Raw genomic sequence first — 26,630 nt, forward strand, 5'->3', positions numbered from 1 at the left:
GAGAGGTTTGAATTTCATAGTCAACAACTGGACTTTCATCTTGAAATATGATGCACAGTATTTATCATATGAAGTTAAGAAACTTAAAAGTATAGTCTGTTTTGCAGCCTGCTAGGCTTAGTGTTCTGATGCATCATCAAACCTCATACTACATGATATACTCAAGGCATAGATAAACCTAGTTTATGTATGTCATAGTGAAATTGTTTTAAAAATCAGTCACAACAACCAAAGCGATTAAAAATGAACATTGACAGTGTAGCAGTCCATGCTAAAAATTTTATGTACGCCAAGAGAAACTTTCTTTGAGAGTTTCTAAGAAGCTGTTTCAAGACTTCTTGAAGCAAGTGACATGACATCACAATCAGGTTATCTTCACCTTCTGTCTGTTATTGCTGTTGTCTCTTTTAAATCCCTTTAGCATCCTGCTGAGATCAGTTTATACACAGGAGTTTGGGAATGGGTCAACACAAATACTGTCAAATATCTAAATCAGCAGTTTAAATCCTTCCATCTACTTTAACCTTTTGAATCTGAAATTCCTCTATGTTCTTGTATCTTACAAAAGTAGTTTGACAGATATGTTAGTTACTAGACCATTATCTCCAGACTGTCTCTTCAAAGAAAAATAAAATTTTTAAATAAGCTCAGAAATTACAGGCAATTGGATTGACTTTTCCAGGTAAAGACAAAAAACAACCTCTTTCTATTAATAAATAAGTGATATATATGCTCTCTGACTTAACTCTGTGTGCCTAAGTAAATATTATAGAATGTAAATTTTCTTCTAATTTTTCTCTCATAAAAATATGACAAGCCAAAATATTTGATATGTATCTATGTCAAATCTCCTTTTTTGCTATTTGTTGTCATTTTAAAGGGTTGGGCCATATGAATTGAATTTATGTAATCATATCTGCTAACCATTTCATAGAGACTCATTAAAAAGAACTCATTTCTGAAAGATGAATATAGTTTTAATTATATTTCTCAATGTTAGAAATGGGCATTTATGTCAACATGAATTCAAGAGAAAACTAAATTCAGAAAGTTGTGATTATTTCACCAAACCTAAAGTTGACTTGTACATAACATGAAAATAGAGTTTTAAAAATATAAAGGAGGTAAAGTTTAACATTCTTATAATAATGACATATATCACAATAATTATAAAGGACTCTGACCTGTTCATTTGACCTAGCCATGGAGGATTTTTACTTGGAAACACTGTTATGAGCTACTATAAGTTTGTATAAAAATAACTGAACCCTCTTTTTTTTGTTTTTTCACTAAGCCAAACTGTAATTTCTCCACTTAGCTTTTTAGTGAGGTTTCAGAGTATATGGATTTCTCTTTTTTCCCTTTAATTCTTTCAAATAAAATAATGATTCAGACTGCCCATTACTAGCGTATCAAGTAATAGACCATGACTAAAGACCTGGATTTTGCAGAAATGCTTTCAACTAATATTATTAATATTAATAGCTTGAATCCACAAAATCTTAAATCTGAACACATTTATCCTTACTAAAACACACCAAAAAAATGATTTGGAGATAAAATTTATGAGATTATCATTGTGTTTATCCTCTTTGGTTGGCAGAATAAGGCAGTACAAAATGCCAACTCTCATTTTCCAAATAAACCATGGACAAGGAAGGGCCTGGCTGGCTGCAAGTCAGTTCCCCAAATCAGGTCTATTCATATGTCCTTCCCTTAAAGCTGTATCTTTGCTTATAAAAATGAGAGACAAATATTTCCAAAGAGAAAACAAGATATTTCATTGTGATGCTATCTTGAACCATATTCATCAAAAAATAATTTAATCTCATTTATTAACTTTGAGAATAAAGGTAACTTTTATTTTCACAGATTTAGTATTGTTAGAATTGCAGACTAGAACTAGGGTATTAAAGGGAAATTTGGGTGGGATTAACATTATTTTCATATGGCTCCAGCCTGGCAGTTCAGTAAGTTGCCATGAATCTATCATAAAGTGGAATTCCTTTCTAAAAGAAGTTTTGACACGTGTTCTGGCCAATTAGGGAGTTAAAAGGCAATTCAATGTAATGAGTAATGGTTTATTTCTCTGCAGGTGTCTGTCCATTTGTCCAAGGGACCTAAATTCAGGAACCTTTAACTGTTTGGTTTTCAGTCTTTTCTTGGGGAGAGGAAGCAGGAGGGAAGGGGAGACAAAATTTTATGTGCTCTTCTTCAACCTGTAGCCCATTCATTCCCAAGGCTCTGAATCAAAATGTGACTTATTTGAGCATGTTAATGTCCTGGTGCTTTGTCTGGCTGGGAGAGTGGAGGGGTTTAAATTTAGTTGTGTTTTACTTTCTGCTTCAGCATAGAAACAAGAGGCTATCTCATAAGATTGAAAAGTACTATCCTCATGTAAATGATAGCTTTCCAGATATAGAAAAAAGACTGAACATGCTCCATATTTTGGGTTGTGTTTTAAAATTCTGGGCTGTTTATTTTTCTTCCTTCACTTCGGATTTAGTGAGAAAGGAATGTTTTCCTGCCTAAATTCAAGACTGGTGCTCACTGACCCAGTTCCTTATGTTCCTTTAAACTCCTGTGCTGTTCATGCTCTCAGTTACAGTGAGATTTTTAAAAACTGTTTCAAGTAAGAGGAGATTGAGAAAAGTGAATAGAAAGCAGCCTAGGCAACTAGAATAACATTCTCTATTTTCTTCGCTCAAAATGTGGGAAATCGCTGCTCTGTAATCCTTTTTGAAAATAACTGTTTGGTGGGCCTTGTTAATTTTCTTCGGAATTTGCGGAAAAATCAAAGGTCTTCTAGTCAGTCCCATGGCTAAGGTAAAATAAAAATGTCACAGTGCGCAGGTACAAGGGATAGGAGGTAGCTCCTGGGAGGTGAGCGAGGACAAGAGCGGAGTTTTTGTGCGTTGGCTAGGAGCGCTCTCCGGTGCTTGCCTCCTGCCGCTTTCCAGCGCAATGTTAGCCTTCCAGGCCGCGGATCCTTGGCTTCGCAGGAAGGAGGAGTGCGCCTTGGCGACTGATGCTCCCTCCAGGAGATGTCCTGATTAGGGGGAAACCAAAGTAGGACCTTTGTGTCCAAGGATGGACTGCAGTACCTGCGCGAAAGGGGGAAGCGGGACCCGACGGAGCCGCACCGACAAGCCGCCCCGTTGCGTTCTGGGCGCTGCGACAGCGTGGACACCTGGGCTCCTGCGAGACCTTAGACCTGATCCCGGGGGGCCGGCCAGGGCTAGCCTAGGCCCGCGCGGGGCTGGGCGGAACAGCCCCCGCGGCAAAGATATGCAGCAGGGGCGAGCGGGACTAGGACCTGGACTCCCCAACCGCCCCCACCCCGGCATTCAGAAGGGTGCATTGTGGCTGTTTGGATGACAGTTTGCTCTTCTGCCCCCCCAAAAAATGTAGATAGGCGGCTGTGCGCCTCCTCCGAAACTCCTGGCGGGACGCGTTGGGGTGGAGGTGGGCGGGGAGTCTAGCTTCACCCCTGAGCCTGGGTCCTTCGAAGCTCAAGAAGCCGGCGGAACTCAGCCTTTAGGCAGCCCAGACCCTAAAAAGAGGTTTGCGTAAAACTGTACTAGGGGAGTGTCTTTATTTTTAATTTTCATTAAAATAGAGTACATCGTAGTTAATTAAGGAAGCTCTCCAGTCGTTCAAAACAGCTCACCATTTATAAAACCAGTTGGAGGCATGGAGCCATTCCCCAACTATAAATTGGGCAAAACCAAAAATTTAACCCTGAAACAATTTGGCTTAAAATAGTCACTGCTTAAACACAAATATGTCTTCAAAGGTGCGTTTATTCGCAATTTTATAGCCTGAGAATTGACGAGAGACTTTCTTTTGAATTTAAACTGGAGAATAACTAGGGTTCGCTTGTGTCAGTAATCCACGCCGCCCCTTTCTTGGGTCTGGGCCCTCAGGGCTCCCAACCTCTGCCCCAGCCCCTCGAGTCTGGCCGGCCACTGCTCCCGCGACGCCCCTTCCGCCACTTGACCCAGCCAATAGAAAGAGGCTCGTCTCAATTCCTTCCTAAATTCGAAGGACTGAGGACTCTACACTGTTAAACCCCGTTTCCCAGGGTTTGGGGGGAAGACTTGGGGAGGATGAAGGGAACGTCAGGAAGGAACTCGTAGCCAGCAGAGCTCTCAGGGCCGAAGAAAGAAAGGCGATGAGCGTTTCACAATTGAGGTGCATACTCTTTCACCTCTCTAAAATCAACCACAGCATCGCGACTTTGTTATCACCGGGTGAAGAGACAGCAAAAGCCCTCTCTGACTGCGTGCAGTTCCTAGGATGACTGTTTAGAGCCAATGAGTCCCTGTCTTAAAAAATGACCAAAACTTTAAAGAACGCCGGCCGGGGAGACCCCGGTACGGAGAGCCAGGCGTCCCGGGGCTGGGTGAGGCCTCCTGGACTCCTCGAAAGCAGCTCCCACCCCGAGCAGCTAGAGGCGGGGCGCGATCTACGCGAACGTAGCGGGTTCGGATGGAGGACGGCAAGGAGAAAGAGGCGGGATCGAACCTTAGAGAAGCATAAGGGAACAGCCTAGGGGAGCGGAACTGGGGTGTGGGGCAGGCGGCCAGAGGACCGGGTCCGAGGGAGCGCAAAAAGGAGGTGCAGCAGGGGACAGCGGTTAGAGGCTTCAGCGACTATCATTTCCCCGCAGAGGGAGCTCCTCTGCGCCGGGAGGAGTCCCCGACTCCTTCAACGTCCTGTCTGCGACGACTCGGATCCGCTAGGTGATTCCAAGGGACCGCACAGTCCCTCTCCACCCAGCGCCGCCAGGACCATGAGCGGAGAATCTGCCCCACTTCGTTATCACTAGACGCGCACACTCAACAGTCCAGTGTGAGACTAGGGCTCTCCCAGGAGACCTTCTTCCCTATTTTCTCTCTCTGTTTAAGAGTCCCAGTCCCTCTCTCCCTGTCCTATTTTAGCCTGGTAGATCCCTACTCGCTGTGCGAAGCCGGGGGCTCCCACCGCTTGCTCTGCACGGTCCTCCGCAGCCTTAGCCACTGGCGCGCTGCGGGGGAGTCCCAGGAAACACACCGGTGGCCCTTCCGACCAGCGTCCTTCGCTCCCCATTGGCCCCCCGGTCCCCGCCCCCCCACCGCCCAGTCCCCCTCCGCGGCCCCGGAGTGGCGTCAGCACGCCTGCCGGGCGTGGGGTTTAAATGTCCACTAGCGGGAGCCCGGGCGCTTCCGTCCCGGAGCGCGATCTGGGCTAGAATCGCCCGAGTGGGACGGAGCGAGCCAGCGGGATCCCAAGCCGCCGAGCACGCTTCCCCTCGCTCCGCCGCCGATGACTCGAGAACTCGGGCCCAAGCGCCGCCCATGCAGCACCCCTGAGCTCCGCCGAAAAAGAGTTGATGAAAAAACACTTAATTGTCTCCGCTGCGGAGAGCCATGAGCTGTCTGGATGTTATGTACCAAGTTTATGGTCCTCCGCAGCCTTACTTCGCAGCCGCCTACACCCCCTACCACCAGGTACGTATCTTCTCCGGATCAGGGCCAGGACGTTGGGGGCCGGTGGCGGGTTCCCAGCTTATCGCAGCCTCGCCTGTGCACCAGCGTCCAGGCGCGTCCCAGGCGCGTCCCGGGCGTCCGACCAGCGGCGGGCGCCGCCCGGATGCGGGGATTGCCGCGCTGCCCCACAGTTGGCTGTACAATTCGCTAACCCCTTTAGCTCGCCCATTTGCTCTCTCGGGAAGGCAGCTAAATCCTGGTAATGTGCGCCTGGGTCTTCCCTGGAATAATCAGACGCGAATGGCACAGGCTGGATTTTCTTCATAGAGTCTGTCAGATTCCAGATTCCTTCGAGCCTAGGGCAGGTGTGGGGGAACTTCGGGCAGAGCTCACGGGGGGAAAACCAAATTTTGGTCCCAAAGGTGAAAGTGACAAAAAAGCAAAGATCAGTCTCCTTCTGTGTGAGATGCAAAGGCCTGAGCGTTCTCACGTCTGCAAGCTTATCTCCGGAATAATTTCTTCCATTTCAATTCTCGGGCCATCAGAACAATTAATCCTAGAACCAGCGAGTTCGTTTCAAAGGCCACTGCGCAGAATGCGTTCGTTTTGTTGTCTTTGCTTTCAACATTCTGGGAGTGTTATTTCAGTGCGACTGACCCGACAGAGGCGAGCTTCCTAGACAATGCTTCGCCTTTCTTGACCCTGAGTAGCTGAATCAGTCAGCCCTACCTTCAACAAACTCACTTTTAAGACCATTCAACCCTGGTTCTGTAAACTCTTCAAGTTCCGTTTAATTCTGCCAGTTTCCCTTTTCTTTGGGCTGCGCTGGGTTTTTCCTTCCATTTCCTCAGCTGACATAGCAGAAACCGAGGACAGCAGTCTAGTAAAAGAATGAAATCATACACCTGGGGAGGTTGTAGGGGTCCAGACCAGGTTGGAAAGTGAGGGCCTGGAATCCTGCTTTGGGGAAATTGAAATATGCCCGGACGCCCTCATCGATGCTTTCATTAATTTTGTCTGCAAATTCAGAATGTCTATTCCAAAATTTCTTGATGAATTAATGATGGAATGGGTAGGTTTTGCTTTTTGTTTTCTTCCCTCCTGTTTCTCTCTTTTAAACTTTTCAACCTGGAGTTTGTTCAGTCTCAATGTCAATTTTAGGAATCACCAGAGTCCCTCATAAACCAGTTGGGAATGTGGCATTTAGGAAGTGGTGATATTACTAAATTACTGGAGCTCCTTCCCAGGATGGGACTATTGCAAAGAGGAGAGAAATGGGTTTGTTTTCTCTCCTTTCGCCTTCTGGACCCTGGACCAATCTATTGCATTAAGATCTCCATTCATTTTTATGTGACTTGGGCCCCCCCTTCAAGGACACCTCTGCCTGCAAAATGCTTTAACACTGGATTCAATCCATTGCTCAATTCTAAGAAAATCTCAGCAGCTGCACTTGGTTTTTAAAATTATTATTAGACATCACGATTTACCCAACCTCACAGCCAGGACCTTAACATTTCTTCCTTCTGCTCCTTTTTATTATTTCCTCCATGTGTGTGGAGATGGTGAGGATGGAAATATTCACAATCCACTAAGTTTTCCTTACTTAAAAGTAGATATATTTAAAAATGGAGAGACTTTTAAGTGGACAATTTATGGGTGACCAAACAAATGTCAACTTGCATTTATTAAAATTATCTATCTTTCCCCAATTACAATGTTATTCCACATTGTGACTCCATATGATTCATTACTAAATGGAATTATTTTAAACTTTTTGTGGCATTTCTTCTTTTACACTCCTGGTTGCAGGGAGTGCATTTTTGTGGGTATTTTTCCTCCGTTCCATCATGAGGATGTTTAGTCCTGCATTTTGTGCTTCTGCCCCGGATTCTCAGGCAGGGAACAGTCAGGCCCTAACTGGATTTGGGTGCCCTTTACCCTTGGAGTCTGCTTTTAAAAATATATCTGCCCTGAGCCCAGCTATGAGGTCAAACTCAGCTCATAATCTGGCTGCTTAGGTGTCTTCTGAGACCTTCACCCAGACATTTTAAGAGAAATTTCCCTGTGGTCCAGCAGCAACTCTGAGGAGAATGAGCAACCGAGGCCAACAATCTCCTCTACGGAAGCCTGCTCCTGCTCGGGTGTAGGTTGGGAGGACTGCTTACTGTGTCACTCACTTATTGCTGGTTTTATGCTGAGAGCACAAGACTTAGGCACAGATGCCAGTTTCCCCATGGATACCTTAGAGATTGGGAAGAGGAAGTTCAGTCTAAACACTCTTTTGAAACTGACTTCTCTATTCTTTCTCTCTCTGAGCAGAAGCTAGCCTATTACTCCAAAATGCAGGAAGCGCAAGAGTGCAATGCCAGCCCCAGCAGCAGTGGCAGCGGCAGCTCCTCATTTTCCAGTCAAACCCCAGCCAGTATCAAAGAGGAAGAAGGCAGCCCAGAGAAGGAGTGCCCACCAGAGGCAGAGTACATCAACTCCCGCTGCGTGCTCTTCACCTATTTCCAGGGGGACATCAGCTCCGTGGTGGATGAACATTTCAGCAGGGCCCTGAGCCAACCTAGCAGCTACTCCCCCAGCTGTACCAGTAGCAAAGCACCCAGGAACTCTGGGCCCTGGCAAGGTAGGTATGGGGCCCTGCTGGGAGGGACTGAAGGAGGGCCCTCTCCGCCTGGGGTCCACCCACAGGGGCCCAAGGATATGCAGCTGAAAGAATACCAGGTGTCAGAGAAGGGGTGAGGGGGAGCGTTAGGGGAGATTAAGGAAAATGAAGTGGAAAAGGGAATGGGTATAAGATCTCTTATTAAGAAAGGCAGAGTATTAATCCAGAAAATACACTAGCCTTGGACTTGAAGGCCTAGGTTTGTGTGTTGGCTCCACCACTTCCTAACAATATGACCTTGGGCAAGTCTCTTAACCTCTTTAAGGTCACTCTATTTACTGGAATCTAAAATTAGAATAACACTTGCCCTCCTAACTATCCCCAGAGAAGACTGTAAGACTTCAACATTAAAATGTATGTGAATGGGCTATGGAAAATGTGAGGTTTTCAACACCCTCCTAAACCAGGAGGTAGGGAATCTTCACCACCAACAACTTATAGAGCAACTCCCCAGTTTCTGAAAATTTGCCCAGAGGAAAAAATCCTAGACCTCCCTGCAAGCAAAACCTACTGGAGAAGCCTAAAGCTGACCTATATACCTTTTGCCAGGTTCCAATTACTTCCAAAATCGTGAAGCAGAAGTATCTCAATAAGCAAATAGAGAAACAAAGAAAGAAAAATGTAGGTACTGCCAAAACATCTCTAAAATTTTTCCCACAACACATCTCTTTATTTTTCTACCTTCTTGACAAAGCACTACTTTAGCCTAGGACAATGACTTCTTGGACAAGTCAAGTAAATCTCCCTTCTATTCTGAAATCTCAACTTCCCTTTATTACCAACAAGACAAAGGGTGCGGGAACCATTAACCTAAGCTGTTTCTGGTGTATACCAAGCTGAGAAATGAGGACTTTGTTGTAAAAAAAGAAAACAAATTTTTATTTGTTTTCATTTGCCTTTTGGGGGGAAAATGACAACACACACACACACTTTTTTTTCTTAAGAGAGTCGGGCAGTTTGCACAACCTTTGCCCTAGACAAGATCCAAAAACAGTAGATTTAAATACAGAACATTCTTTTTATTCTCCAGTTGGCAAAATATTTTTAACAGGAAGACTGTTAACCATTTAGAATGCATTTTCAAATCATTTCGAATTCTCTAGTATATGGTACAGATGATTTCCACAGAGGAGGTGCTCAATAAAGCTTCCTTGAATTAAATATCTGTCTTTCTCTCCTTCCCTACTAATGGCAACAAATAAATTGATGTAAATGCTGTTTTCTTAAAATGCTACCAGAGGCTAGAGGTCAACAGTGATACTGACAATTATTATTAATTATTATTCCTTGTGTCCTCACGTTGATGCAGAAAGTTCAATTAGAAAAACCTGTCCTTTCATGTCCCTCTGTGCAAATAATACAGCTACCCTTTTAATATGTCTAGTTTACTCTTTTGCTTGAGTTCTTGGGGAAAAAAAAAATTTGAAGGAAGGTTTCTAGAAAGAAAACTAATAATGGCAAGACTTCGATATAGGTCGATGGGTTTTTCAGTCTATCAAAGGCCTCGGAGGGGCACATGTTCTGGAGCAAGAAAGGCTGAAAGGCGAGAGGGGCTAACTAGGTAGATCCCTAGGCTGCCGACCAAAAGTGGGAAGAGGTTATCTTAGGGGAGAGGCTGTGGCTGGGAAAGGGAGGCCGCGTCTGCTCTGAAGCTACCACGGTACCTCGGTCCGGAGTCGGGGGAAGCTCTTTGTGCCCCAAAACTTGGGGCTGGAAGAGGAGGGCTCTCCGATCTTTCTCTCCATGCCACCCTCCCTGGGTTTCCGCACTAAGGACGCGTCTGGGAAATCAGAGGAAGCGGACCTCCTCCCTGGGGGTTCCCGGAAGCCCCCATTTGGCGGTGCCCTGACCTCGCTTTCACAGACTGCAACCCCCTTAGAAAGGCGCTGCTCCAGGCCAGCTGAGCTCTCAGAGCCGTGCGGGTCGGTGCTCGCGTTTCGCGTCTCGTGGCCGTGACACGCACCTCTCTTCCTTTCCTCCCCTCCGCCTTCCCGGCCTGCAGACGGCTCCTTCCCGATGAGCCAGCGCAGCTTCCCCGCCTCCTTCTGGAACAGCGCGTACCAGGCGCCGGTGCCCGCGCCGCTGGGCAGCCCTCTGGCCGCCGCACACTCGGAGCTGCCCTTCGCAGCCGCCGACCCCTACTCGCCGGCCGCGCTGCACAGCCACCTGCACCAGGGCACGACCGAGCCGTGGCACCACGCGCACCCGCACCACGCGCATCCGCACCATGCTCACCCGCATCACCCCTACGCGCTGGGCAGCGCCCTGGGCGCCCAGGCCGCCGCCTACCCGCGCCCCGCCGCCGTGCACGAGGTCTACGCGCCCCACTTCGACCCGCGTTACGGGCCGCTGCTGATGCCCGCAGCCTCCGGGCGTCCGGCCCGCCTCGCACCCGCCCCGGCGCCCGCGCCTGGCAGCCCGCCCTGCGAGCTGTCCGCCAAGAACGAGCCGGCCGGCGCCGCGTGGGCCGCGCCCGGGGGGCCCTTCGCCAGCCCCGCGGGGGACGTGGCCCAGGGCTTGGGCCTCAGCGTGGACTCAGGTAAGCAGAGGAGGGAGTGTGACCTCCCCGGAGCTCCTCTGGTCCTGTACCCAACCCTGAGCTGAGCCCCGGTCCCCATTTCTGTGGTCCGAGGGTCTGCATGGCATTGTTGTGTTTCAGCTGATAGATGACGCTGTGCTATCGGTGTGGGTGGGATGAGAGAGTAGGACCCCGCCCTAAGCTGACTGGTAACTATTACAGAAGACTTTTTTAAAAAATAAAATTTTGTGGAAAAGTCTTAGCTCTGCGCTGTTCCATACTGTAGCCACTAGCCACATGTGGCAACTGAGCACTTAGTATGTGGCTAGACTAAATTGCAGTGTGCCGTCTTTGTGTAATACACACTGGATTTCAAAAACTGTGCGAAAAAAGAACGTACAGTGCATCTCATTAATATTTTTATACTGATTGCTTGTTGAAATATTTTCAACACATTACGTATCAAATATATTGGGTTAAATAAAATGCATTATTAAAATTAATTTTCATTTGTTTCGTTTTACTTTTTTTCACTGTGGCTGGTATAAAATTTCGAATTATGCCTGTGGCTCACATTGTATTTCTGTTGGACAGCGCTGATCTAGAGTACCTGCAGAGAGTGTAGTTTAAAATCCTCTATGGCTTGGAGGGGTGGTGGCTCTTGTCACCTAGTCACAGTTATAAGGAAAGAAAAATATGTGACTCTAATATCAACTAAATTGCCAAATTAAATAAGTCTCTTAAAAATGTAAAACGTAAAGAATATGATAATACTAAATCTCTGGCTTAAAGAGTTGAATTTGAAAAGCATGTCCAAATAAGGCTTTGCTTTTGTGCTTTCTTTTCTTACTTTTAGGGCAAATGAAAAAATAGTTATATAGTAAGTGCAATCGTTGCCTTGTAGTCTGCCCACTCCTCCTTCCCTCAGGTGAAGATTTGACTTTTCTGTTTGCTTTGCTTTTACTTTCATTTACCCAACTTTTGGTGAAGGCCATGACTTTCACAATAAAACAGTGGTGTTTGTCTTTCTCTTTCCTTAAATATCTTGTGCCTTCCCTCCCCCACTCCTTCTCTTTCCCTCTCTCTTTCTTTCTTTCTTCTTCTTCTCTCTCTCTCTCTCTTTCTCTCATCTTCTATTTTCAGGTGTGCAGCCTCACGACAAAAGCAAGGACGTGTGCTGGTTTTAGACAGCCCAGCTTCTCCCCTGTAGGTCTCTGCATAGTGCAGTTTGTGGCACTCAGAGCCCAAATGGAGTGGGTTTGTAACAGCTTCTGATCTTGGTTTGCAGCTCGCCGTTATTCCCTCTGTGGTGCATCCCTCCTGAGCTGATCTGCCGACCCAGGGTTTCCCCTTCCCTTTCCCTTCTGACCAGCCTGGAGGCTCAGCACCTGTGCCTCTCACTTCGTGGACGAGGACATGGGGGTAAGGCAGAGACTTCAAACTTCTCGGTGTATGGGGAAAACCAAAAGCCACAACTACAGAAATTTCCCGCTGCTGAAAGAGTGGATCCAAAGACTCTGAATTATGTTGGCCAAATCACTGGAAATATCTGTGGTGAGATCACTTAGTCAGGTGACAGGATATCATAAGCTTTCTTGGAAAGGGAGAAAGAAAAAGAGACTTTTGGTGTGAATATTTTTTATGCTGATGTGAATTCTTTCATTAGGTAGTGTGAGCATAGCACTACTGACATCGATATCCTCAGCTTTAAAACTGTATGTGTATTTGCATTGAAGACTGTGGTAGAGAAGTAAAGAGAAGCCGATTCCTTCTTCCTCACCATTCAGCCTCCAGCTCCCTTCCTGCCCATCCCCTCCCCACAACACCCACTCCAGACACAGAGACACACTTTTCCTCTGGACCTTGAACATGGAAGCCTCAGCCTGAATGTGAGTGGCAAGTGGCTTATCTGGAGCCACCTGCCCAAGTCTTACTGCAATGCAGCTGTTGTAGGACAACTGTTTAAAACTCCAGAAATACATCAACCAAGGTGGCACTTCCCAGTGTTTGGCAGAACAATTGCAATTGCACTGGATATATTTTATATATATATGTATATATATCATATTTTTTACAAAGAACATTTTATGATGAAAGAAGAAACCCTTCTCTGCCTTCTCTCCCACAAATTCTGTCCCTCCCTCTATCCTCTGGATGAAAAAAGCAACAAGAGACCCCAATGATCTCCATGGAAAAGAACTGAGAACCATCACAAGGGGAAGAAATGTCCATGGAGTCTCCAATACCTCGAATGTTTTTCTGTCTCTATGGTTGTGATTTGGTCACTTTAGTGTTAGGGCAGGGGAAGAGGTCTGTGCGTGGGCAAAGCTGAAGGTGACGAGGAAGAAGAAACAAACATTAAAGATGTCTATTTACTATGGGTTCACTATGTTGTTTCATAAAAGAAAATAAATACCTTAGTTTTTCTCTAGTAAAATAAAATAATTTATGGTAGTATGATCCAATGTCAGTTATATTACATTACATGTGTGCTTATGTATCTATACACATATATAGATACACTTTTTGTTGTTTTTGCAAAGTGTGTGCTGTAAAATCTGTTAATCTCTTCCCACCTCAAATCCACCCTGGAGGTGAGAAGTAAGGTACCTTCTCTCTGTTTCACAGATGAGAAAACTGTAGGCCACAGAAGCCAAGGGCTTATTTGTTAGCATTCAGCAAGTTAGAAACAGAGGTGATACCGACCATTCAGTCAGACAGGAGGGAATTATTGTTACTTCTAAAATTCTAAACTCTTAAGACAGTAGAGTCATTGGTTAAAAGTGTTTTTGAAATATTAGTTATTTTATATTTTAATAAGCTAGGCTAAGAAACCAAACCTTCCACTAGGAAAAAAAAAAAAAGATTATTGGGAAATTGAGTCTTTTTCTTTGTATTCTCTTGATACCAAAGTTAGTTGTGTTTATTCACAGAAATGCCCAGGAGAGAGATTTTGTATGATGTTCAGATTGCCCTTGTACATTGTGGAAGCATAACAATATTAGTATAAATCTTGGTTTTCATTATAACATGAGAAGCAAATATAATTTATCTTGGGTAATAGTCTCAAGAGTTGGAAGCAGTTAAGGGACCTCATTCTGAGCATAAGCTTGGCAGAGTTACCCCATTCCCTTTCTATCACTTGGGTACCTGTGAAGTAGGTATGATCATTACAAAAATGATATTGTTTTTGCTCAGATGGAAGGTACTATAACTATGATCATGCTGTACCAGACATGATAACAATAATAACTAATGTTAATTATTTATCATGCACCAGGTGCTGATCTGAAGGCTTTATGTATAGATTAACTCATTTAAGCCTCACAACAATTCCGTGTGGTAGTTATTTGTTTTGTTTTGTTTTGGTTTTTGTTTTGTTTTTTTTTTTTTTTTGAGACAGAGTCTCACTCTGTTGCCCGGGCTAGAGTGAGTGCCGTGGCGTCAGCCTAGCTCACAGCAACCTCAAACTCCTGGGCTCACGTGATCCTACTGCCTCAGCCTCCCGAGTAGCTGGGACTACAGGCATGCACCACCATGCCTGGCTAATTTTTTCTATATATATATTTTAGTTGGCCTGTGTGGTAGTTATTATTAAAATATCCTTCTTACCTATGAGAAAACTGAGACATACAGAGGAGAAATAATTTGCTCAGTCACAAAGTTCGTCAGTAGCAGAGCCAGGATGCCAACCCAAGTAGCCCAGGTGCAGTGGCTGCACTGCTATCCACTGCAATAACTACTTGTCTCTTTGCTGTTCAATGTTGGTCTTATTTTCTCCACTACAATAGATGAGTAAGAAGGGAAAAAAGACAGAAAAGCAAAGATTAATGCTTTGTAGAACTTACACTAACCCAGATCTCAAAGGAATTGTCTTAGGACATTGTTCTAACTCCAACAAATGGCACTGCCTTTAGACCATTCAGTCAGATGCCGATCTCTATTCTTCTCCAGGACGGAAGTATTATTGCTTCTCTTATTAATTCACATCAGTATTTAACAGTCCTCACTGCTCTGAAATTCTTCACACCCAACCTAACCAAGTGGTGTAAGAGTTAGCCTGAGGTTTGGACATTGAAGCAATAACTAAAATTAACTTTGGACTTCTCTGTGGATTTTTTTAATCCATGTTCCACTGGCATGGATCACTGGTATATACAAGCATAAATAAAATGCATTCAGTCTCAGTGCACTTTTCAGAATTTGCTACGAAGTATGCTGTCGAAGAAGACAAGCAGTGTGTTTTCTGCTAGATATCTTCTCCAAGTCTTCCTCACTGGAAGAGGCTCTTTACCTGTGTCCCACCTGCACTGACACTCACAAGGTCTGTGGTCAGACCCACAGGGAGCCTTTTCCCAGCCACGAGGTTCTGATTACTGCAACCTCTCTCCTCAGCTGCATCTGACCCGAATATCAGGTTGCTGGTGAGGAGACTCATTCACGGGAACTGGCCTTTGGGGCGATCCTGAACAGACCGTCCAGACGGCTGAGCCAGTCCAGGCTCCAGAGACCTGGCACGGATGACACATGAAGCACAGCATTTCCCTGCAGTTTACATCTTCCTAAAGTAGAGATGCAAGACGACCTAGAACTATAATGATTTAGTTCTGTGTAATCAGAGCATCAGAGAGATCTCTGGGGAATTACTAGCCCTAACTGACATTCTTCAGGCCCACCAAGTCACCCAAAATGTGAACTTCGATGCCTGTCTTGCTAATAGTAGTGAAGCCACATAGATTAGAGAAGGTTCTAGCAGTCGATAAAAGGACATTCAAGGAAATGAGGGATGTCGTGAGAAAAGGCAAACATGACTTTTTACATGTGTTACACTTGGGTAGGGGTCTGAGAGAAAGATTGCCTTCTCCTCTAATCATACCCCGCGACACTGGTATCCCCTTCGTCCGCAGCTTTCCCTTTCACTTGGCCTAGGCCAGGGGAGAGGTGATGAAAAGGGGAGAGATGGCTCTCCACCACCACGTAATCCTTTTGCCGATTGCCCTCTGGCTGAGAACTCAGTCACCCAGCTTCAGGGAACTCTATCTGTTCTATTCCTTCAGTTTAAAAGGAGTTGCCATCCCGTCTCATTTCCCCTTTGAAGTTCTATTTCAATGCATGGCAAATTCTAGCGATGACTTAAGATTAATTCAGGCCTGGATGGGAGAGAGAGCAGAGGTGGTGGGTGTTGGGACCCAGACCTCCTGACTGAACACTTCCCTTTTCACTGTTTCTGGGTAAGTACTGTATTTTCTGTGCCCTTTTGCATCTGGAGGAAACAACTCTTCAGGTAACTTTAACTTTCATTTTGCTTAGAGTCACAAAGCCTGTATTTCTGTGCAGGCACCCATACATATTCTATCAAAATTAAGTTCGTTTTTTTAAGTGCTTAGCGATTGGTTAGTTTGGAGCTGGAGAAGATAAAAATAAATAATTAGAACTTAGACAAACTGCTTTCCATATAAATGCCATTTCCATAAATTGCATTTTGAATGTAATTCATGAGCATGGAAGAAAAATTGAAAGGTGTTTGAAAAGACTTTAAAAAGAAATAAAACTGAAAAACGTTAAATCCCTTTTATAAAATTGCTTTAACAGTTTGTTGACAATTTGCATGCAAATAATTCACATTTTGATTGTACTTGTCAAGGTGTTTGTATATTCCATTTTTCCTTGCTAGATTTTTAGGATTTATTATGTCTTCCTAAAATCTGAAGTAAAGGAATAAATGTCCCTAAAGACAGTATCATTATCACAGTTGCTGTCTGTGTATAACTGAAGTTGTGACATTTACACAAGCATCGGGGCTAGGCAAACACAAATTTCACATTTCCTAAATAGTGGCTCCCCTTATTGCCTGTAAATAAATGAAACCCCAATAATACAAATATGGTATCCACACAATAGAATCTATTTATCCACCAATATAACAAACACACACACAGATGCAGACCTAAAGAGAAATCAGAGACATCATGCCCTCAGACAGGCACCGGCACAAATGATTATTCTCACTTGACAGACCAACTGTACCACTGTTTCCTTGTATTTCAATCCAGCCCCAGAGGGCTGGATCAGGAAAGAGACACTTGATAGCTGCTGTTTCCGTGGTTGAAATATTTGTGAAGTTAACGCATAATCTTAAAGCAGAAGCTAATAAATTATAGGGTGCTAATTGGAGCTGGCGTGGAGCCTTCAATCATGTTACCCTAAACACAGAGAGACCCTCATAACCTAAAAAGGCAAGGCAGCCTCCAAAAACAGCTCCCATTTGTTTCCACCCGTGACCTCTAAACATCGCATCCAGGCAGAATGGCCCGTGACAAGAGCCGGCAGAGGTGGTTCTGCTAATCCAAGTTTACTTTAAGAGATAGACAAATTTTCTTTTACGAGGAAAGAATAAAATATTTTGCTGAATAATTAATGTTTAACCTTTAGAGAAATATATGTATTGAGTTTACTAGAATAATTATTACTTTGGTAAAACATATTACCCTTCATTTGGAATTTTTCATTTTAAAAAAATAAGTTAACTCATAAGAGAAAAATCTAAAGTTCTCCACAATAGAGTGTCAGGTCTACCTCAACTTACAGTGTTTCTGTGAGTTTTCCTATGTGCTCTTATGGAAACTAAGCTCCTCTAAAAAAAATTAAGGCACCTGAATTTCCTCTGCCTTACTGGAATTCAGTTATTTCACCTAGAAAAACAGCAGCAAGCATATTTTCCATTTCTTTGTTCTTAGAATCTTTTAGTAAGTTCCGGTTCTGCCTATCTCCAAGTGTTGCAAAATGGCTAATGTTGTTTTCCTCAAACTAGTCTCCTACCATTATTTCCATTTCCTATCAAAAATGCATAAATGAATAAACATATAATTATTACATATAAGAAATTTAGGTTAAAGCTAAACTAAACTTTGGAAAAAAACTAAAGGATTAAATTTATTGATTGATTATATTTGCACCCCTCTAGTGATTTAGTTACTGATTAGAAATTTTTATCAACATGTATTTTTGGGGTACATATTTTAATCTCTATATTTATAACTAGGAAAATATTCCATTTACCTTATAATTTGAAAACTTCTTTAGAATACCTCATATAAAAATCATTTTCACTGAGGAAAAAAATCAAGGATCTTAAAATTCTAAACACACACTTGCTAAAACAATAATTATGGTTGAGGTGATTGATGAGAATGTCACAAACTTCTTTTCCTGCTGATTCTCAAACGTCAGCCTTGCACTTATGTTTGGCAACTACATTATCATCCCTGTGCCAATAATGGTATTATCAAGAAATGGAATGGAAAATGTTTATTTTTACTAGGTAAAATCCTATTTCCCTTTTTTCTTCTAGTGCATTTGACCCGATATATAATCTGTCCTAGAAAGCAATTGGATATTTTTTGTTTTAATATCATTTGACTTTTTTTTTCCATTGTACCTGCTTTTTATGGAATTTCCTGATATGTTTGGAAGCACTGCCTAAAAGTGCTATATTATTAGTATTATTTCACCTTGCTTTGTGGAGTGTGAAGTTCCATTTTTACCTCAGGCAGTTTCTTTTCCACACTCTGAAAATGACAAAAGGGCATTGACAGACATCAGATTTTTGGTAGAAAACAGAGAGAACAAAGCTTATGATATTTGTTCTTCCTTGTTCAAAGACTTCTTTTAAAAAACATTCCTCACTCATACTTTTTTAAGAGCATAAGAAACGATCTAGCAAAATAGACCCATATCCTGAGGGAAAACAACTATGAAGTCATACTCTCTTGGAATTGGTGACATGGCAATTTATTCACAATTTTAAACTTAACAGTTTTAAACTATCTAGTTAATAAATAAAAACAATAATGCTGGGCACCATTATCCCACATTGAAACTTGGCTTGTCTGGTCATTTGATGATCATGGAATGATGTCATTATTAAATAGGACTGAAAACTTTGAAAATCCACCATGGGATACTGCCATCTCCCCTTTTTTCTGGATATGTAAAATGTATTGAAACTAAAAAAGAAAAATAAATAATGCTTCACAGCCGTATTATTATATATGCCCATGCTGCCAGTTAATGTAGGCTTTCCGTCTTAAGAGAATGAAGCAGAAAGTGCAGGTACCACTGAATCTTCCTGTGTCTCAGAACAGCAACAAGGGCAAGACATTAAATGTTAAAATAAAACAAAATTATACAATTTTACAGTATTTAAATTCATGCCATAAAAGTTTCTGACTACATTTTGTAGCTTATTCTAAAGTGCATATTTAATTTTTGTCACTTCCTTTATCAGAGGGATTTCTAATTTGAACTCAATTACCCTTTATCCTCCTTCTCCCTACTATAAACAGAAAAATTCTAAAAGTAACACTAAAAAATGCTTTGTATGTTGGCTTTTAGTTTCCTGATCTATTTCTTGTGCTTTCTTCTCCTGTATGTCCGTACCAGTGCTCCAAATGAAGTTAGAGTTATCTTGTCTCAGTTGTCAGGAGGATATCACACTCACCATTGGATAAGATTTCAGCCCAATGGTACACAATCTAGAAATTACCAGAGTTCTTAAACATACTTGTTCTGGTTGACCATTCCCCTGGGTTACAGCAGTTTGCAACTGTTTTCTCTTATATTCCATAGAAGGTGCTTGTAAATTCCTACTTCCCACCATATTAGAAAATTTTCCTCTCACTGCCCTCTTATCCAAATGCTATCTCTTCTTCAATGTCTAGATTAGTTCTACCTCTTCCATGAAGCCTTTTCTCCACACCAGACCACATGAGTGGTATCACACTTCTGGGAATTCCTACCACCTAATGTCGATGCCACTTATTTGGCACTTACTATATAACTATAACGTCTTCTGATACAGCTTCAGGCTTTCAAGGTTTGCAGTAGTCCTAAAGATCATCCTATTCACTCTTGACTTATAATATTTTTCACCGTTAACTAGATATTAAGTACATTGAGAGGGTACCACCAACTATTATGGAAAAACACTAATTTTTGTATTAAAATATTTTATTTTACTGTGTGCAAACAAATTTAAAAATATAGGCTGATCTGAAGTTTGGAGTACAAATTGGAAAAAGAAAATCTGGCTATAAGCCTGCTCCAGTAAAGAAAATCCTCATACTAAAAAGAGTGGGGAGAGATTCTGTCACATTTAGTAAGAACCCATTAATGTCAAATATCCTTTTCCTGCACTTATATCCCAAGCCTCCATCTCTGTCTTCTGCTCAAGGACATCACTCCAACAATTATCTTCTCTCTTCTTCCTGCATCATCTCTTTTCTCTCTCTACTGAATCATTCCCATTAATATAAAACAGGCTGCAATATTTTTTGTCTCTGGGGAAAAAAAGAAACACCAAGAAAAAAAAAAAACAAGAAAACCCTCCCTTGACCCATCTCATTGCTATCTCACTTCTCTGTTCCCTTGAAATGGCAAGATGCCTTACATGAGTCATCTCCTATCTCTCCGTTTGTTTTTCCATTTTCTCTTGCACCCACTCTGATTTAGCTTCCCCTGCACACACACTCATCAAGGCTATTAGCTCCACATAGCTCAACCTGAAGATCAACTCTAATTAGTCTTTTTAATTGTCTCATCAATGGAGTGATAACATCAGTTCAATCCTCTGAGAAACAGATGCCAAGACACGTACCATGCACTTGAAGTGTTATTAATATGTTCTAGGAAAAATACTACATCTGCCATAGCAACTGTAATTGGGGTCATTATTTGGTTTAACATGTGGTACTCTACAGTCATTCTCTAGGATCTATCCAGTTTCTGCAGGAGCAATGAACTAAATGGAGATCTGGTCGAAACCAATAACCATGCAACCTTTAGATCTTTGATGGTGGTGCTAATCACTGTCATCCCCCTGGAATTCTATGTTGTTTTTGATTTACAATTTTGACTGAGGGAAGGGAAGGAGAAGGGAGGCAGTTTCAGAGGTTTCCACTTGGCCTTCTACACTGTGGTATCTTTTACCCCACAGGCCAAAGATCCAATAAGGGAGTTACTCCAACCACAAAGTATGTTGATCCCAATTACACATATAAAGAGTGGGAAAATGACCACTGGGTGGGGCTGTGGACCCAGTGGACACATTATAGGTTAGACTTTAGTGAGGATGCAATTTAATACCTGGCCCCATAAACCCCACTCTAACAGAGAGGATGTGGTGGTGCTTCAGGTCTCTGGATACCAATGTCAACTCAGACACTGTGTCCAATTGTCTGGAATGTCTGGGAATTCCCCCTTCCTTCAGCATACAGTCACCAGAGTAAATGGCCATAATTCCCTGTGGAGGAATCATTACCGTATATACATGCAGTGATCTTGCAGGGTCCTTCCACCTAGGAACTGTCCAGTTCTTCAGTCAATGAGTTGCAGATCTGAACATGGGCTCAGATCTGGGAACTGAGCAACCATGGTGATTTTCATCAGAGAGACCCCATCAGCCCCCTGCTCCTCCACTTTTGCCTTTCTGTTAATTTTAGGTGTCAGCTTGACTGGATTAAAAGATATCCAGTTAGCTGGCAAATCTTTATTTCTAGGTATGTCTGAGAGGGTGTTTCTGAAAGAGATTGGCATTTGAATCACTGGACTAAGTAGAGAAGATCCACCCTCACCCAGTGTGGGCAGGCATCGTCCAGTCAGCTGGGTGCTGGGATATAACAAACAGGCAAAGGAAACCCAAATTTGCTCTCTCCCTCTTTTGGAGCTGGGACACTCATCTTCTCCTGCCCTTGGGCATTAGACCTCCAGGGTTTTTGACCTTCAGACTCCAAAACTTGCACCAGTTGTCCCCCAGGTTCTCAGGCTTGCAGACTTGGACTAAGCCAAGCTACTGGCTTCCTTGGTTCTCCCACTTGCAGATGGCATGTCATGGGACTTCTTAGCCTCCATAGTAGCATGAACTCATTCCCCTAATAAATCCCCTCTCATCCATCTATCAATCAATCTGTCTATCTATCATCTATCTCTATATTCTACTGGTTCTGTGTCTCTGGAGAACTTTGACTAATAGAGCCGTCTACTGACTACAGATGTTAAGGACTGGCTGCCCATCTGTTTTGTCCAAGGGACAACATGCCTTATTAACTATCTCTATAACTCTCTACAATCAAGCGCTTTGGCTGCCTCTCCATCATCGTGGTGATACAGGTCCGTGGTTTCTGGAAGGCAAGTGTAGTCATCTGGCCTCTCTGATTTCAGGCTTGTATCATGCCCATGAATGTTAACAAGCCCAGCTCTGGGACAGCCTCTCCTGCCAACAGCTGTGGCCAGCAGCAGAGGCCATCACTGAGCCTCTTAGTGATGCTTAGTGAGGCCCCTTTTGTCAGCACATTTCTGATGACCTTGGTAAATGCTGTTTCCTCTGGGGGTCTTCTGGCCTCATGTAATATGTCCATGCCAGCATTCCTGCTTCCCTCATCCTTTTTATTCCTTCCTTTACCTTCTGACAGGGAAACTCAGCATGGGCCTTCATTTTCTCCTGGCTTCTGAGACCACCCTAGCCACAAATTTGCCTCATCTCTATGGGTCTTTTCCAGGAAATTAAATCTCATGTCCCAGCAGAGTCTCACCTGGTGAATGAATTCTTGCTTATCCAGTCTTATCTTCCCATCCCCTTGATCAAGCATCTTCAGGATGTAATTCCTGCATAACTCCCCTGGCTCCCAGCAATACATGTTAGCTAATTCTCAGAGCTCATTTGGGATGTAATCTCTTTTATATTTATTAGACCCAGCATATCCTCAGTCAAGGGTTTATCCAGCATAGTTATCAACCTGGCAGTCAGGAGAGGAGGTGAGTGTAGCTCCTAAGGGGGTTGCTTGGTTGGGAAGAGGCCTCTGCTATATCTTCCTCTACAGAGAAAGTGCTAGGTCTTACCTTGGGGGGTAGGCTACTTCTACAAGCTCTGAGGCTCTGCTGAGCCAAAATATTTGAAACATCCATCGAAGTACCCCCATCTTATGTTTCATGGTCCCAGGTTTTCTCAGCAGACCTACCTTGACTGAGCATTTAAACATCTTGAGCTCTACAACATTGCTGAGTTTGCTCCTCCGCTGTCCGTATATATTTTTGTTTATTATATCTCCTCCTCCAAGAAGAATGATAGAATGTAGCCTCCATCAAGACAGAGACTTTGCTTTGTTTGTTGCTCTATTCTTAGTACCTATAACAATACTTGCTGCATAGCAGGCACTCAATAAATATTTATCAAATGAGCAAATGAATGAATGTGTAGATCTACACATTCATCAAACTATAGTATTCACTAAACTATAGTATACCCATCCTAAGGAATTTTATGCAGCCATTAGAAACATTTACAAAGAGTTTTCAATGACAAGAGGGAAAGCTTATGCAATAGTGTTAAGTGAAAAAGACTTGGAGAGGTACAACTACACCTATCCCATCCATGAAAATAAGCTTACATTGGAAAAAAAAGACACTGGAAAAAAATATCCTAAAATATTTACAATAGCACTTGGATAGTATATTTTGGCCCCTTAATTTTTCTGGCTGTATATAAAGAAGCCTAAAAGGACTGGAATAAGTCATCTGATTCAGGCTCCCTGTACCCCTGACCAACTGCAAAAAGGAATGTTGGACACGCTTCCTTTTACCAAGGAAAGGGTGTCATAGAGAAGTCAGAGGCATCTAACACTTATCCTATGTTCATAGAGGCCATTCTATGGATAAAAGGTGGATTTGAGGGAGAAACTGAGAATAATAAAATAAATATTTGCCTCCTTTAGCATATGTTCACCATCATTTCAAGGGCTTCCAGAAGTGCAGGACTCCCCTACATCTGATGTGAACCTCAAAGCCCTGCCCTGACTTCTATAATCTGTCTGTCTAGGTCTCCAGAGATGACTGAGGATTGAAAGAATACTCATGAGTCCCCCTTGTCATTAGACCAATTTCCTGGCATCCCCAGTATGATCTACAAGCTAAGACTTATTCTAAAATATGCTGGGAAAAGATGATTAGAAATTCAACCTATCAGTCCATTAAACAAGAATATCTGCTTTGGCACAGAAAATATACAAAGGGGTAAAAGACACCACCCTATCTTCAGAAAGCTTGCAATTTATTTAAGTGGGCAAAACATAGAAATAGAATGGAAATATATGTGGTTACTGCCAAATGAGATGTAAAGACAATAAGGGCAGCAGCAATTCTGAGAAGAGAAAGGTGAGAGGGTTAGGGGAGTCCTTCCAAAAAGTTGGAAGATAAGCTGGTCCTAAAGGTTGAGTGGAATTTGGATAAGCAGAGAAGAATAGGTCAGGAAATTCCAATAGGAGAAGGAAAGCCAATGTGGATAAGCAATATAGAGTGCGTCTGGGCCCAGAAACAGGCTTTTTTCTTAAAGACATTTTGAGTAAAGCATTTTAATCAGAATTATATCAACATATTGATTTTATCTAAATTTTTGTTCAGTTGGCAGTGTTAAAACATAAACAATATAGTATTTGCTTCCAATACTACATTGTATTTTCAAAGATTTTTCTTATGGCTTATTTCTTTTCCTTGAACAACTTTAAATGAAGGTTAGATTTATTAATCAGCTTTTTCACCTAAATTTTCACCAGTTATAGCTTCTGTCTTTCTGAGCCACTATTTCTCCCAAGAATGATATTCCCAAGTCACATTGTGCTTATAAAAAATTTATCAGTGAGATTTTATTCTTTTGTCAATTTTTAGTGAATAATATATTTTAACAAGTGCCATTTTTGGCCATTGCCAAATTTTTTCCTCTTGGTTACTAGATCTAATCTTTCCAGAACTAACTTCCAATTGCAGAATTACAATTATAGAACTAACCAACCAATTATACTTTATCAATTATTTTTATCTATAACACATTTTACATGTGAGATTTTTAGCCACTATTCTATTTTGCACTAAAGATTTCTACTAGTATTATTCATTATGAACTACAAAAATACTGCTAATTTGCACTATTTCTTACCCAAAACATGAGAATTTTATAGGCTGTTGCCCTCAGATATCCTATGAATTTTCCTTTGTCCAAATTGTAATGCAAATGTATTATACTGCAAATCTAATTCTTCTATACACTTCTGATCCCTTTTTTTTTTTTTTTTTTTGAGACAGCGTCTCACTCTGTTGCCCAGGCTAGAGTGCCGTGGTGTCAGCCTCGCTCATAGCAACCTCCAACTCCTGGGCTCAAGCGATCCTCCTGCCTCAGCCTCCCGAGTAGCTGGGACTACAGGCATGCGCCACCATGCCCGGCTAATTTTTTCTGTATATATTTTTAGTTGTCCATATAATTTCTTTCTATTTTTAGTAGAGACAGGGGTCTCGCTCTTGCTCAGGCTGGTCTTGAACTCCTGAGCTCAAACGATCCACCCGCCTCGGCCTCCCAGAGTGCTAGGATTACAGGCGTGAGCCACCGCGCCCGGCCTGATCCCTTTTTGTGTCTTCCAAAGTAAAGACCCATGACACTGAAACAAAACTTAAAAAAAAAAAAAAGATCCATGGCACTGAGAGAGTAAAAACGTGTTTGCAAGCAACAGAAACTAACTCTGGCTGATTTAAAAGAAAATTATTTATTAATAGGATATGGCGGTAACCCACAAAATCCTGGAGGGAGAGGCTTCAGAGAAAACAGCAGAACCTGTCCAGTCTGGCTGCCCGCAGGCCAGAAGCACCAGGCTCCTGACTCTCCTGGCCCTGGACTCTACATGTCACCTCCAGCATCACTGTGTCCTCTGTACCAGGAGCCAGACTAACTGCAGTTGGCATCATCACCAGGGAAGAGTCGCCCTGGTCCCTGATTCTTTACATCCCTAGCTCTCAATTAGGAGAGGGGGAAGAGGGGTGGATGGGTGGGTCTGAGTGGTGAAAGTAGTGAGGGCTGGGTCACATGCCTGCCTTCTTGCTGCAAGAGACGCTGGGGTAGCGAATGAAACAAAGCTCCCACCCAGAAGATAAAGGTGAAGGGATTCTCCAACACAGGAAGGGGCTTAATAGCTTGGACTAGCAAAAAGAATGACAAATGCCCATTAGAAGTTCAGAAGATCAGAGAAAAATAGCCTGTCTTATTCAGCAAAATATCAGATGTGGCAGAATGACCACAAATCCCAGACCTTAACTTGGGGGCTGCTCACCATAGAACTAATGCATTCCCATCTCTGCGTTCCTTGCCATTCAGCCCATCACCTGAGCAGGTTCTCAGGTAGTCAGCAAGTTAAAGATTAGCTTAACTATACCTGCTGGACGTGGATACATGACCTTCTTCCACAGTAGTTTTTAGCAAATGTTAAAATCAAAATGTTCTTCTCTCTGTCTAGCGAATTTCCTGTATACTACAACTTAGTAACACAGAATGATTACATTAGTGTTGCTGTTAGAGCAGTTGAGGCTTTAGGATATAAATGGGTAACTTCAAAAAAAAGATCACTGGTTTTTAAGTTACGGTGTTTCTCTGAAGAATTGTTTTAATAGCTCTCATTTAGTTATTTATTGTTTTATATGGTTGCTAAAAATCACATTGCTTGAATTAACATTGTATAATCATTTATATTTAATTTTAAGGGTAATTTGATAAAAAATGTATTCTTAAGTATTTTATATATAAAATAGATATGGAAAATAAAAACAACCTTTATACTAGTTAGTTTCCATAACAGCACACAAGTCAGCAATTTTTATACAACCTAAAGACCGCAGAATGCTAAACTTTAGGACTTAGAGATCCTCATAGTCCTATTTTCAATATGACTGAAGCTGTTGTTCTAAGCCTCCAAAATACAAAATATCTTAATGGGTGAAAACCTACCTAACAGGTACAATGAACACTGAGTCATAGGCACACTTATAGCCCTGACTCAAGCATTACAAAAGTGATCCATGTAACCAAAAACATTTGTACCCCCATAATATTTTGAAATAAAAAAAGAGAATCACAAAAATATGTATTTTACAGCAGTGATTA

General features: G+C 42.6%; 1 protein-coding gene across 2 annotated transcripts; it reads left to right on the plus strand.

The window, feature by feature from the left end:
• The first annotated feature begins 5,203 nt into the window (after nt 1-5,203).
• VGLL2 (vestigial like family member 2) lies at nt 5,204-13,037 on the plus strand. 2 transcript variants are annotated; one of them, XM_069488666.1, is made up of 4 exons: nt 5,204-5,492; nt 7,791-8,100; nt 10,142-10,678; nt 11,946-13,037. In XM_069488666.1, the coding sequence occupies exons 1-4, from the start codon at nt 5,412-5,414 to the stop codon at nt 11,984-11,986; spliced, it is 969 nt and encodes a 322-aa protein (XP_069344767.1). In that variant the 5' UTR covers nt 5,204-5,411; the 3' UTR covers nt 11,987-13,037. The 2 variants fall into 2 exon arrangements, with proteins under 2 accessions (XP_069344767.1, XP_069344768.1); XM_069488667.1 differs by lacking the exon at nt 10,142-10,678.
• The last annotated feature ends 13,593 nt before the right edge of the window (nt 13,038-26,630 follow it).

The sequence above is a fragment of the Eulemur rufifrons genome, chromosome 15 (genome assembly GCF_041146395.1).
Source record: "Eulemur rufifrons isolate Redbay chromosome 15, OSU_ERuf_1, whole genome shotgun sequence".
In the NCBI taxonomy this organism is placed as follows: domain Eukaryota; kingdom Metazoa; phylum Chordata; class Mammalia; order Primates; family Lemuridae; genus Eulemur; species Eulemur rufifrons.

What these genes read in the sequence shown, in the direction of transcription:
- VGLL2 (XM_069488666.1), top strand. Translation starts at nt 5,412, where the DNA reads ATGAGCTGTCTGGATGTTATGTACCAAGTTTATGGTCCTCCGCAGCCT. An exon ending in CCTACACCCCCTACCACCAG is followed by an intron (nt 5,493 to 7,790) that starts GTACGTATCTTC and finishes CTCTCTGAGCAG; the next exon opens with AAGCTAGCCTATTACTCCAA. An exon ending in GAACTCTGGGCCCTGGCAAG is followed by an intron (nt 8,101 to 10,141) that starts GTAGGTATGGGG and finishes CCCGGCCTGCAG; the next exon opens with ACGGCTCCTTCCCGATGAGC.